Raw genomic sequence first — 13,670 nt, 5'->3', positions numbered from 1 at the left:
GTGAGGCCTGCTATTTACTGTCCCAGTACTGTCTGTAGAGTTTCCAGGCCACAATGCAGGGAGAGAGATCCCTAATAGAGCCTGCCGTTCTCACTGAGTTGCGGAGACAGAGCTGAGAGTGGGAGGCCAACAAGGTAGCTAGAATTTGTAGGCAGAGATTAGGAGAGAAGAGAACTATAAAGATAGAGTGTGTGTGTGAGAGAGAGGCACTTCTAGGATGTATAAGGAGTTTTCCCTTAAATCTTCAGCTGCATGTAAAGAAATGACCTATGGCCAGTAAAAGAAACACTGGAAGGAGTCAGCAGGACAAGTCTCAGAGCTCCCCAGGTCTGGGAATTCCTTACACTGCCAACAGGTAGAACAAGAAACCTCATAATACATGGGACACTGCAGTGAGTACTTAGAACAGTATTGTCTCAGTGGTGGAGAAAAATGAGAAAACTAAAGGCTGTCCAGGTCCTGCCTAATGAAGTGTAAAAGCAAGCCTTGAAAAGATCACATTGTTTCCAGTAGCTTAACTACATCCCAGAATAAAGCTCAAAAATATTTCAGGGAGTAATAATAACAAAAAACCCCAGTACCAAACAATGTAACACAATGTCTGGCATTCAATAAAAAAAATTCAGGCAGGTAAAATACGATCCATAATATCAATCAATATAAAAAGACCCATATATGACATAGGATAACATTAGCAGATGAGGATATTAAAAGAGCTATTATATATGCTCCATGTTCCAGAGATAGAGAAAAGCATAGACACATTGGAGACATCTTAAAACCCCCAAACTGAACATCTAGAGGTGAAAAGCACAGTATCAGAGATAAAAATACATTGGATGGGATTAACAGATTAGACAATTCAGAAGAATAGATTAGTGAACTTGAAGACAAAACAGAAAACTTTCAAACTAAAACACAAAGAGAAAAAGACTGAAAAAAATAAAGAACGGAGCATTGGTGAATGGTGAGATACCTTTAAGGGTCATAATATTCATAAAATTAGAATTGGGGAAAGGCAATATTTGAAGAAAAAAAGAACTACAAATTTCTAAATTTGATGCAAATCATAACCTACATATCCAAAAAGCTCAAAGAACCCCAAGCAAAAAAAAAAAAAGGAAGAAAAATATTACAAAGCCACATCAATCAAACTGCTTAAAACAAATGATGAAAAGAAAACCTTAAAAGGAGCCACAGAAAAAAAGATGTATCACATTTTGAGGAACAGAGATAATAGCAGAATTCTTGTCAAAAACAATGCAAGCCAGCAAACAGCAGACAACGTATTTCAATTATTGAAAGGAAAAAACAAAAACAAAAAAACCACTGGCCAACCCAGATTTCTACATTTAGAGAAATTACCTTTCAAAAATGAATGCAACAAAGAATATTTTTCAGAAATACCATTTAATGTTGTTAGAAGTTTTTATAGTATAAGCCTGAACAATTCTTAAAATTCCAAAAATTTAGCTATATTCCACAAGCACAATAAATGTGATACAAATAAATATGGACATGGTAGGAATAAACAGCAGTCAAGTTCAGGGGCATGAAGTAGAAGATATGTATGGAGATGGTATTGTTATTGTAACAGGGAGAGGCTCACCAAAGATGAAGTTCATGTGAAGCCAAGGAGAAGAGAAGAAGAAAGAGGCCTTGAATAAAAGCAAGGAGTTAAGATGCATATGAAAGATAATGAGCCCCTGGAGGTTTTTGAACAGAGAGATGAGAAAAGCAGTAATAGAAGACTTTTTAGCAAATCATACATGATAAAAAATAAAAATATATAATCAAAATCAAACTCAGGAAAGTTTGAAAAAATGTCATCGTTTCAGTTCTTTTTTTCCACTTTGAGACAGAGTCTCCCTCTGTCACCCAGACTGGATTGCAATGGAGTGATCGATCACAGCTCACTGCAGTCTCAACCTCCTGGGTTCAGGTGATTCTCCCACCTCAGCCTCCCAAGAAGCTGGGACTACAGGCATGCGCCACCATGCCTGGCTAATTTCCTGTAATTTTAGTGGAGACAGGGTGTTGCCATGTTGCCCAGGCTGGTCTCAAACTCCTGAGCTCAAGCAATCCCAAAGTGCTGGGATTACAGGAGTGAGCCATCATGCCCAGCCCCATAGTTTTGGTACTGATGGGAGACATCTATCTTCCTTAGGCACGAGGACTCCTCCATTTAAAGATCAAAGGGATACACATCTGAATAAGATCCATCTCTGCCTGCTCCCCACCCCTTATCATTTCCTCTGGCTCATTCCAGCATCTTCATAATTTGTTGCTAACTAAAACAAAGATTCCATAATTATAATTAGATGCTAGAGCAATTCTTCATGTAAGAAAAAACAGAAGTTTCCCAGATAAAAGTTGGTGAGATAATCTTCAGATGAATTTTCAAGTCTATAATATCCCATAATTTAATGCATGTTGGTTTTCAGCTTTATTCTTTTTTTACCTCTTGCCTACAGAGTAGAAATCTGGGAACAAAGGCTCTCCATCATCTGGTGAATTGGAAAAAGCTTCATAAAAATAAGAAATTACGAGGTCCCTTTTAGATTTTCTTAATAAAGTGTCTGAACAATTCAATTAAAAATGCAATGACAAAAATCAAAAAAGTACTCACCGTTACAATCACCAAAAGGAACCTAGAACCACTGAGAATTTTCTAAAGTCAGAAGAGTAAGGCCAATAACACTACCTAAAATAACCGCAAGAGGGTAGTATAAGATGTTCTTAACTTCTACATCTCTTTTATACAGGAGAACTCTGTGACTTTTGGCAGCCGCCCATTTTAAAAATGTTTTTAAAAAATACCTTGGTAATCATTTTACCTTATCTTGCTCCACACCAGGCTCTCTGTACACAGTCCATTTCTGCCCATCATCACTGTACAGGATTCTGTAGGCAGACACATAGTAATTGTGTTCCACCATGGTGGATCCAGTGGTTATAATGCCTGGGGAATGAAGAGTTGCTTTCATTAATGCACATGGTCTGATTCTCTAAGTTTGTTCAGCATCAAAGTATAAACACTTGAAATGCACAGCTCAAACATTTCTAATTATGGCTCATTTCCATATCCAAGTGCACGTTTTCATCATAACAATTACTAAATCCTTGGCCTTATTCCCTTGGAGAGATAGGAAGAATTATGGGTGTGCATTAAGTAAAGAACTGTTCTATTTTGGTGTCTTGTGTTTATAATGTCATAAAACAGATTTTGACTACTGGGTAAGATGATTCCTGGGAATGAACAGATTAAAGATGATTATTGGTATTATTTACAGTACCAAAACAAATAAATATTTTAACAAAATTAAGCCAATCCCAACCAATTATTCTGACCATTTGCTAAGTTCCCCTAAATTAAATTTATACTCTGCACATGTGGAAAATTGATGATCTCATCATTTAAAATGGACTCCTTTAACAAATTTTTCTTAATGACTGTAAGCGACTGTTATTTTAGATGTCTCAAGACCACTTTACTGAAACACTACCTTAAAAAAGAGTTTCAGTACAATGGAAACAAAAAGCTGTTACGAATTAAATACCGTGATGGTTAATACTGAGTGTCACTTGATTGAAGGATGAAAAGTATTGTTCCTGGGTATGTCTGTGAGGGTGTTGCTAGAGGAGATTAACATTTGAGTCAGTCAACCGAGAAAGGCAAACCCACCCTCAATCTGGGTCGGCACCATTTAATCAGCATCAGCACCGCCAGGATAAAAACAGGCAGAAGAATGTGAAAAGACTAAACTGGCTTAAGTCTCCCGGCCTGCATCTTTCTCCCATGCTGGATGCTTCCTGCCCTTGAACATCACCCTCCCAAGTTCTCAGCTTTGGGACTTTTGAACCTTTGACTATAGACTGAAAGCTGCACTGTCGGCTTCCCTACTTTTGAGGTTTTGGGACTCGGAATGGCTTCCTTGCTTCTCAGCTTGCAGATGGCCTATTGTGGGACTTTACTTTGTGATCATGTGAGTCAATACACCTTAATGAACTCCCTTTTATATATACATCTTTCCTATCCGTTGTGTCCCTTTAGAGAACCCTGACCAACACAAATAAGTCCTTTTCTCTGCCATGTTTCATTAACTGTGTCTCCAGTAATATTAACATCAGTGAAGAACACATAAAACCATATAATTAAATTTTTAATGTCTTAATTTTCTCTGAAAATCACCAGTTTTTCAAATAAAATAAGTGTTACAAATTGCTCTAGAAAATTTTATCTCTTAACCTGTTATTTTCTTTTCCTTATTCAAATCTATTTGTAACCACTGGTATTCATCAGTGGCAAAAGCAGCCCAAGGCGGTCCAGGTTTTTTCAGCCTGGCTTTTTCGGGTTTCCAACTGTTCTCTTGCCCTGTGTGGTCAGTCCACTCCAGCACAGATGATGCTGTTATTTGAGGATCCGCGATCACACCAGACTCCATCCCCAGTGTTCCATAACAACCTGAAACAAAGAAAAGACTAAATTTGGTTTCCAGGTAAATTTCAAAATGCATGTAGACCTGCTCACTGAAAACTTTCTATTCCATCTTTAATTAACATACACTATGCTGATAATACACTGTAACAGAGAAATTTCAAAACTAGGCAAGTGTTTCTTGGGCATATGTCTTTGTGTATCATTAGGAAACCTACAAACATGCTCATTTACAAGCATGACTGTTAGTTTAATGGAGATACATTATCTTCTCCCTGGGACACTCTTCCCAAATAACTGAATAATTCATTCCTTTACCTCCTTCAGGTTTTTGGCCTATGTTACCTTCTCCCTGAGGCCTTCCCTGGGAGGAAGGCCCTTCCCAACTTCGGTCCAGTTCTACTTCTTTATTTTCCTACATCTTTATCATATTGTAAACAGTATATTATTTATAAACAATAATTTATTCATTGCTTATCATCAATCTCTCACTACTAGAATGTAATCTCCAGGACGGCAGGATCTTGTTCACTTTAATGCTGCTCTATCACTCAAACCAGAGCAATGCCTGGCACATAAAGAAGGCACTCAGTAAATATTTTCTGTTGAACGAATTGATTACTTCTTCAGACAAGTTCAAAAGTCATCTTTCTTAAGGAACCTTCCTTGCTTACATGACCATTTCTCTATAAATATAAAACTTCCAATTTGTTCTATTCATTATATTATTAGATAACCATCTTACCTTACGGTGTTATTATGACAACTAAGTGAGAAAGTACAATAAATCAGCAAGTGACACAGTGCCTGACAGTGTTCAAAAATATTAATTATATAAATAAAAAATTATAAAGTCCATAAAAGGCTTACCACTTGTCTTAAATGTAAAAAGACTTGTAGATAAGTGTCCCCTGAAAGACAGAAGGGTTTTTTTTTTTGGTGATACTCACATAACACATGATTGCCGCATATTTAGTGAAACATTTTCTCTTGATTTGGTTCTCCCCACCCAACAAAAGAACCAAGAAGACTGTATGGCTAAAAATTAGACAACTAATATTGTTCCTAGGGAAAAAGTCTCATTTCTAAGCAGGACAACTTCTGAAATCAGCATAAACAACTTCTCTACCAGTATCTAGCGCCCAGTTTCACATGTGATTGTGCAAATGTTCTCTATGTAATCTTTAATATGTACTTCTTTTTCATAATTTATTTACTCATTGTTTACTATCAATCTCTCACTACTTTATTTCATGAAATAAACGGATTCTTAACACTTTTCTGTGGCAAATGTTACACTAAAAGGTCTAATTCTCAGAGAATGAGGCTCAAGTTTTTTGGGATAAATGTAAGAAAAGTTGGGTACTAATAGATTTCTTTTTCTTTTCTTTTTTTTTTTTTTAAGAAGAAATCAACAGCTCATGGAAGAAGTCTCAGTGTCCGACATGCAAACCATTACAAGAGGATGCAATTTTTCCCTGTTTTCTTTTTTAAAGCATGAAAGAGAGAATTCACACACACTAAATCTTTCTAAAAGTATAACATGGTAAAGGAATGAAAGGGTCTGCACAAAATAATCTAGAAAAAAAAAAAAAGGGAAGGTAGTTGAGTCTATACCAGGGATGGGCAAATGACTGCCCATGCATGGCCTGTTTTGTATGGGCAATGAGCTAAGAATAGTTAAAGAGCTGTAAATAAAACAAAAAAAGAATAAGATGCAGAGACATGTGGCCTGTAAAGCCTAAAATATTTATTAGCTGGATCTTTACAGAACAAGTTTGCTGAATCCTGTTGTATACCAATCTGGATATGGATGATACTCGAGTCTTCTGAATGAAAATTGCCCTAGGACCTCTGAAGAAAAGCTGGTTTCAATTAGGCTTAGTGTTGTCTGAAAGACTGAGCATATCTAAGAGACAAGATTTATAAAAACAGATTGCTAACACTGCATTTCTATTTAATGTTTCAACTTCTGCTTTTGATGCCTACTCTACGTTTTGTAAAACAGTAGAACACTATAGATACCATGAAAATACATCCTTAAAATATTCTCTTAGAATGAAAAGAAGATTCACAATAATGCGTATGATGTAATACTTTATGTCAAATTTAAATTTATATTTAAAGTATTTCAATTATCTTGAATCCCCATGTGCTATAAGGAACACAGTAGTTAAGCCTTTCAATCTGTAAAATAAATAAGGATCTCGCAACAAACTTCTAGACTCGTATGTAGACTTTAACACTTAGAAAAGACAGAAGAAACACATTACTCTTCCAAAGGACTACATTTTTTGAAGAACAATAAGCTAAGGTAGTACACCACCACCTATACTCTTCAAAATATGCAGACACTGGCCCGGCATGGCGGGTCACGCCTGTAATCCCAGCACTTTGGGTGGCTGAGGCGGGTGGACCATGAGTCAGGAGTTCGAGACCAGCCTGGCCAACACGGTGAAACCACGTCTCTACTAAAAATACAAAGTTATTTCGTACAGGCATGGTGGCACACACCTGTAATCCCAGTTACTTGGGAGGCTGAGGAAGGAGAATCGCTTGAAACCGGAAGGCAGAGATTGCAGTGAGCCAAGATCACGCCACTGCACTCCAGCCTGGGCAACAAGAGCGAAACGGTCTCAAAACAAAACAAAACAAAAAACAGACACTGAGCACGCTAACGTGAGCGCTTACTGCCTAAACGTTCTTTCATGAACACCATTAACAGTGATATTGCTGAGATCTAGCTAGTTCTTAGCCCACTGCTACCCAGAATGCTAATTATAGATAGCATATATTTTTTAAATTGCATATATACTTACACCACAGATGTGACGTTGTTAGCCAAAGAACTTTCATAATATGGGATACCTTTACTAATTACAACACTGATTTGGCCACCCAACGTGTTTGACACTACTCCTGCATGCACACCAGCCATGCACAATGGCGAGGACTTCAGGAAGGGAAAAAGAAAAGATTCGTTTTTAATTTTCTCTTAATAATTCATAAACAAGACACTCTACTTCCTCGAGAAATCAGTTAATCTAGGCAGTTTCTTCATAAACATAGATTATTGGTACTGGAACACAACAGTTTTAGCAGAAAAAAAGAAAATGCATATTACTAAAAAATGTCTTAAAAAAGTAAAAGGTAAGGATATATAATTAACACACCTCTAACTACTCTGGAGTTCTAAAAAAATAAAGTTATATCACAATTTTCAAATAAGTTTATATCCAGCTTACATCTCTATATCCATGAGGAATTGTTCCAGATATCTCAGCAAAAGGAAGCAGACAACCAGCTGGGCAGTACTTACTGAGAAATGAAAACAAGCAAAAGGTTACATACTGCTGCATTTTACAGGGAAAAAAGCAACCCCCCAAAAATATCACAGGCACATTTTTCAGTTCAAGGTGAATACCATAATTTCACTACCCTGAAAGACTCACCAGTTCTTTTTTTTGACACGGAGTTTCACTCCTGTTGCCCAGGCTGGAGTGCAATGGCACCTTCTTGGCTCACTGCAACCTCCGCCTCCTGGGTCTCAGAGATTTTCCTGCTTCAGCCTTCCGAGTAGCTGGGATTACAGGTGCGTACCACTACCCCCGGCTAATTTTTGTATTTTTAGTAGAGATGGGGTTTCACCATGTTGGCCAGGCTGGTCTCAAACTCCTGACGTCAGGTGATCCACCCATCTCAGCCTCCCAAAGTGCTGGGATTTCAGGCGTGAATGACCGTGTCCGGCCAGGACCACCAGTTCTAAAAAGCCCTTTCAGACTTTCTTCCATCCATACATATATAATGTGTCTTTACTCACACATTTGCAACTTTTTTTTTCTTATTACATACTGCCTTGATTATTTTATTTCATAATGAATGGTAGACACGTTTTTACTATAAGACCTATTCATCAAATTTAAGAGCTACATGCTATTCTATTCTGTGGATATGCCATAATATGTTTTACCAACCCTCTATTGATCCAATTTAAGCTGTATTAAAAGAAGTACATTCACTCCCGCTGCTACCCATCCACCCAACACATTTATTTGAATGTCTATTATGCTGTCTGTTGGGTATAGGGCGGTACAAGGTACTGGGTTTACAAAAGTCAAACAAATATTGCCCCTGTCCTCACTGAGTTTATAGTCCAGTGGCAGAAGACATTAAACCAATACTTACACAAAGAATTGATTTTGATTCTGCTATGAAGAAAAGTCACGCTGAAATAACCGGAAGAAATCTAACTTAATACAAGTAACAAAATAATTCAGTAAACTGAATGAACTGCCAGGTAGCACCCTAAGTGCTTTAGGTAATCCATATAAGACTCCTATGGAGGAGATGCTAGTGTTGTCCTCATTTTAGGGAACTGGGAAATTAAGGAACTGTATGCCGATTCACACAGCTAGCAGACAGCAAATGGGCTCTGGAGTCCGTGCTCTTACGCAGGACTCTGTACCGCCCTCAGTCAGGGAATGGGGGTGGCAGAGTGGCTCTCTTAGAAACTGAAGCCTCAGCAGTGAGTTAAGGGATGTCACTAGAACAAGTGGTGGGAAATGCACACTTGTCAGAGGGAAGAGAACAGCATGAGGCAGGACGGCCTGGGGCGTGTCTGGAAGTGAGGACAGCAGTGCAAGTAGGTGGCAGAGAGCAAAACTAAGGTTAGTCAGAGAGAAGATTGGACAGATGGGCAGGTAATGCAGGAGCCTTGTGGGCTATAGTGAGGAGCCTGGAATATATTTCTAAGTAAAAATAGGAAGCCAGTAAAGGATTTTGGCAGCTTACATACATAATCTGATTAGTATTTTTAAAAAATATGATTCTGGCTCCTGGGAAGAAAAGAGATAGCAAGGAATCATGAGTGGAGGCTGGGACGCCATTAGGTGACAGTACAGCAGCCCCTGAGAGGGACAATGGGAGCTCGGATTTGTGGCAGATCATGGAGCTGGAGAGTGGCATGAGTGCAGCTGACCCTCTGCCAGAGCTGTCTACCATACACTGATGCCAGGGTTACCCCAGCTAACCAGGGTCCCCCTCAAATGCTGAAGAGGGCTCCCTTCCCACACAGAACCATTCTTGAAGACAAAATTAAGGTTCTTCGGGGAAGTGGTAGTAAGTTTGGAGGAAGTTAGTAAGATGGCTCTTGAAAGATGAGAATGACCTGCCAACCAGAGAGGAGGCAAGTGTTTTCTGGTAAAAGCTCTGTGAGCTCAGAGCAGTGTAAATAACTCAGAGTCATTTCAATATGGAGAACATAAGATGAGACTGGAAAAACGGCCTGAGGACTGCTTGTGAAAGACCCAGAAGACCAGGTTAAGGAAATTGGGACAACTGTTTTTTCTCATAACAAGTAGTTTCTCAAGATTTTTCAGCAGGGAAACGGTCAGATATGTATTTGGAAAACAGCCTGGCAGCAGTGTGAATGGCAGCCAGCAAACAGAAATAGGAACTCGATTAGAGGCATAAAGGCATAAAGAAGAAAAATAGTAGAAATAGTACTTGAGTAACAACACCGGATAATTCTAAACAGCCAAAACCATGCTCTTTCAATTTTTTGAAAAAATATAAATACCTTTTCAACTTTTATTAGCAGTTTTGCCAGATTTTGAAAAGCAACTAGTTCTACTTTCAAAGCATATTAAAATACTTTCATTTTGCAGATCTAAATGCTACAATAAAAGCAAAATGTAAACATGCAACTAAATGGCTTTATGCTTTAAATAAGCTTTAAATAAGCTCTAATTTATTGAAGTCTCGGAACAATGATATGTCTCACATAATATACATTAACCCTAAGAGTATACAGAATGAAAATGAAGAAGTGAATGAAGAGTAACATTTAAGCAAAAAAAAAAAAAAAAAAAAAGTCACAAATATGATCATACCTGAACTCAGGTTCCAAAAAATTGGATGCAGTGTCCAAACAAGTAATTAGATCTAGAAAAACAAAAATAAAAAACTGATTGTATTAATATACAGGATTCCCTTGCTGAAACTCCAAGTGTCTCAGAATTCCAAACTGTACTGCTCTAATTTTCAAAAATCTCAATGGCACTGTCAAGGGGGTCCTAAAAACTTTACCACCTTTTGTTAATCACAATTTCTTTCTGATATTAAGTTTCTTGAGTTTTGGAGCAATGTCTCTTCAATACTGTTTATTACATCACCTCAGAAAGTCATATACCATATACACACGTATATGTATATGCGATTTATATATATATTTAGAACATGCATAGATAAGTAAAATTTGTAGCTTTAAAGTGGTTTCTGTAAAATACAGCTACATACACACACACACACACACACAAATATTTCTTGGTTATTATATAACTAAAAATGATCCTCTGCTGTTTACACACAAGGAAAACAATGACAAAGAAAGTGAGTTAATTTTATGGCTCTAGCTATTAATAACTGCTAATTAAAATCTGGTCCAGAGACAGGACTGGTGCATTAGCATCTTCTGGAAATTTAGTAGAAATTCAAATTCTTGAACTCCATCCAGACTTACAGAATCTCTGGAGGTGGGGCCCAAAAATCTGTTTTAACAAGTCCTCTCGGTAATTTCTTAAGCACAGTGAAGTTGGAGTAGCATTGCTCTAAAGAAACAAAACTTCTTAAATTTAACATTTTCTGCCTAGAAATCAATATATCTGAGCAAGAGCTAATCTGCCTCTAATTAAGACCAAGTTCATAGGCTATGTAAAAAGTGGTTTTGGTTAAAAAAAAAAAAAACAAAAAACAAAACACAAAACAAAAAAACCCCACCATTTCAATGGCTTCCTTCTGCTCTTAGGATAGAGAGCAAAGCCTTCAACACAGCGTACACAGTCTTCAAGTGCTGGCCTTGTCTTACTCTGCAGTTTTGTGTGTACCTGCCTTGGCTTCTTGCCACTCCAACCTTGTTTTAGTCCCAAGGGCACAAGTTGCTCTCTTGACTTGGAAGGCTTTCCCACTACTCCTTAGTCTAGCTGGTTCCTCTCTAAGAGCTCAGCTTCACTGCCACTTCCTCACAGAAGCTGTCCCTCACCTTCACAAGTCAAATTCCTTTAGCACATAGGAGGTAGGCACTGAAGTTTTGTTTAATAAACGGATGACTATTCTGGGTTGTCAAAGGTTATGTTAATACATAAGCCTGACTTGTTGATGTAATTATAGAGTTATAAGCAAAATCACTCTATAAAAGCTTAATCCCTGGACAGAGCCTGAGGCTGTTTGTCCTCAACTTTGTATTTCCAGGAGCAATAACAGCATATGGTATACAGGAGGCTTATTTATTGAATCAATGGATGAATAAAAGTTTTTGATCATTAGCGTGTTTGGCTAAATCCAGTTATTTACTAACCCGCAGGGAGGTAAACCTGGAGGAAGACCCCAAGGCAATCACAAAAGATTTTACATATAAATGCTTCATTAAAGAACTGTGTCAAGGGTGGCCAATATACTGATGGAGATAGCTCCTAGCACACTAAACAGTATGTAAATATTTGTTAAATTAATGGTTACCACAGCAAACACAGATCATTTTATGCTACAATTCTGAAGAAATTTTGTGTTTACTATTCAACTAAAATGTGTCTTGAACTAGAGCTTAATAACTGTTGTACCAGTAGGAAAGGGGTATTTTCAAGGCAACTGTATAAATTAATATTAATAAACCAGGCATTTGAATGACAGTTAAGCTAATCTGTGCTTTAGGAATTTAAGAGGATAGATGTCTAAACAAGGGTTCACTACCACCTAGTTGACCAACCAGAAGAGCAGGCAAATTGAATTACCGGTACTCTAGTTATTCCTGTCAATCTTTGCCCAGCATCAACAAGAATCAATTTTCCACTTTTTGCTCCACCAAAAAAATTTCCAACTTCTAAGATTAGAAGTTGAATTTCTAAGATTAATATCCTGGGATGAAAGGTACTGTGTGGTTCAAAATGGCACTTAAACCACAAGAAGATTGCCAGCTGGCCCCATCACCTTCCAGCCACATGCCAGAAATCTGGTCAACTATGGATTATTTGATCAGCACAAGGCTTTGGTTGTAAGTCCATGCAGTACTGAGACTCCAAAACTACGCCATGCAAATGTGCAACTCACTAAACTTGCTCTCAAATTTCGCGGAAGCTCAAAAGAGTTCTAAAGGAGAAAAATAAGAATTCAAAAGGGATAGCTACAAGGAGAGCCAAGAAGACTGAAGATAAAGAAAACCTTAAGTATACACTTTGACCTTTATGACTTTACAAAGGCAAAGAAAACAACATCAAATAAAGCAGGCAATTAAGAAGCTTTAAAATGTCTTTCTTAAAAGCTTTTCCCAAGTAAACAGCCTTCCAGAAACCTGTCATTACTGCAATGCTCCCAGCTAATAAAAACACAGCCTAGCTCCAAAAAAATCCATCTGCCCCAGAGATTTCTGATAGTGCGTCCGGAATTGGTGGGTTCTTGGTCTCACTGACTTCAAGAATGAAGGCGCAGACCCTCGCTGTGAGTGTTACAGTTCTTAAAGATGGTGTGTTCGGAGTTTGTTCCTTCAGACGTTCCGATGTGTCTGGAGCTTCTTCCTTCTGGTGGGTTGGTGGTCTCGCTGTCAGGAGTGCAGCTGCAGACCTTCGTGGTGAGTGGTACAGCTTTTAAAGGCAGCGCGTCTGGAGTTGTTCGTTCTTCCCGATGGGTTCCTTGTCTCAGTGGCTTCAAGAGTGAAGCTGCAGATCTTCGTGGTGAGCGTTACAGCTCTTAATGGCAGCGTGGACCCAAAGAGTGAGCGGCAGCAAGATTTACTGCAAAGAGCAAAAGAACAAAGCTTCCACAATGGGGAAGGTGACCCGAGGGCGTTGCCGCTGGCTGGGGCAGCCTGCTTTTATTCTTATCTGGCCCCACCCACATCCTGCTGATTGGTCCATTTTACAGAGAGCTGATTGGTCCGTTTTGACAGAGTGCTGATTGGTACTTTTACAATCCTTGAGCTAGACAGAGTCACAGAGTGCTAGCTAACTAGACACAGAGTTAGCTAGATACAGAGTACCAATTGGTGTATTCACCAACTTTGAGCTAGACACAGAGTGCTGATTGGTGTATTTACAATCCTTGAGCTAGACACAGTCACAGAGTGCTAGTCCTCCAAGTCTCCACTAGGTTAGCTAGATACAGAGTACCAATTGGTGTATCTACAACCCCCTGAGCTAGACACAGAGTGGTGATTGGTGCATTTACAATGCTTGTGCTAGAC

At 38.4% G+C, this 13,670-nt stretch overlaps 1 protein-coding gene across 2 annotated transcripts in view; it reads right to left on the bottom strand.

Annotated features, from left to right (window-relative positions):
• LOC105477462 (discoidin, CUB and LCCL domain containing 2) overlaps positions 1–13,670 on the bottom strand; it is a 94,486-nt gene that overhangs the window by 18,448 nt on the left and 62,368 nt on the right. For both annotated transcript variants that reach the window (XM_011733968.3, XM_011733969.3), the window contains exons 4-9: positions 10,330–10,381; positions 7,684–7,756; positions 7,258–7,391; positions 5,309–5,349; positions 4,250–4,465; positions 2,838–2,962 (exon numbers count right to left, since the gene is read on the bottom strand). In XM_011733968.3, the coding sequence (XP_011732270.2) occupies positions 2,838–2,962; positions 4,250–4,465; positions 5,309–5,349; positions 7,258–7,391; positions 7,684–7,756; positions 10,330–10,381 (641 nt within the window). The remainder of the gene's footprint in view (positions 1–2,837; positions 2,963–4,249; positions 4,466–5,308; positions 5,350–7,257; positions 7,392–7,683; positions 7,757–10,329; positions 10,382–13,670) is intronic.

The sequence above is a fragment of the Macaca nemestrina genome, chromosome 2 (genome assembly GCF_043159975.1).
Source record: "Macaca nemestrina isolate mMacNem1 chromosome 2, mMacNem.hap1, whole genome shotgun sequence".
Classification (NCBI taxonomy): Eukaryota; Metazoa; Chordata; class Mammalia; order Primates; family Cercopithecidae; genus Macaca; species Macaca nemestrina.
The sequence above is the reverse complement of the archived record's forward strand: the minus strand, read 5'-3'. Positions and strand labels throughout refer to the sequence as shown.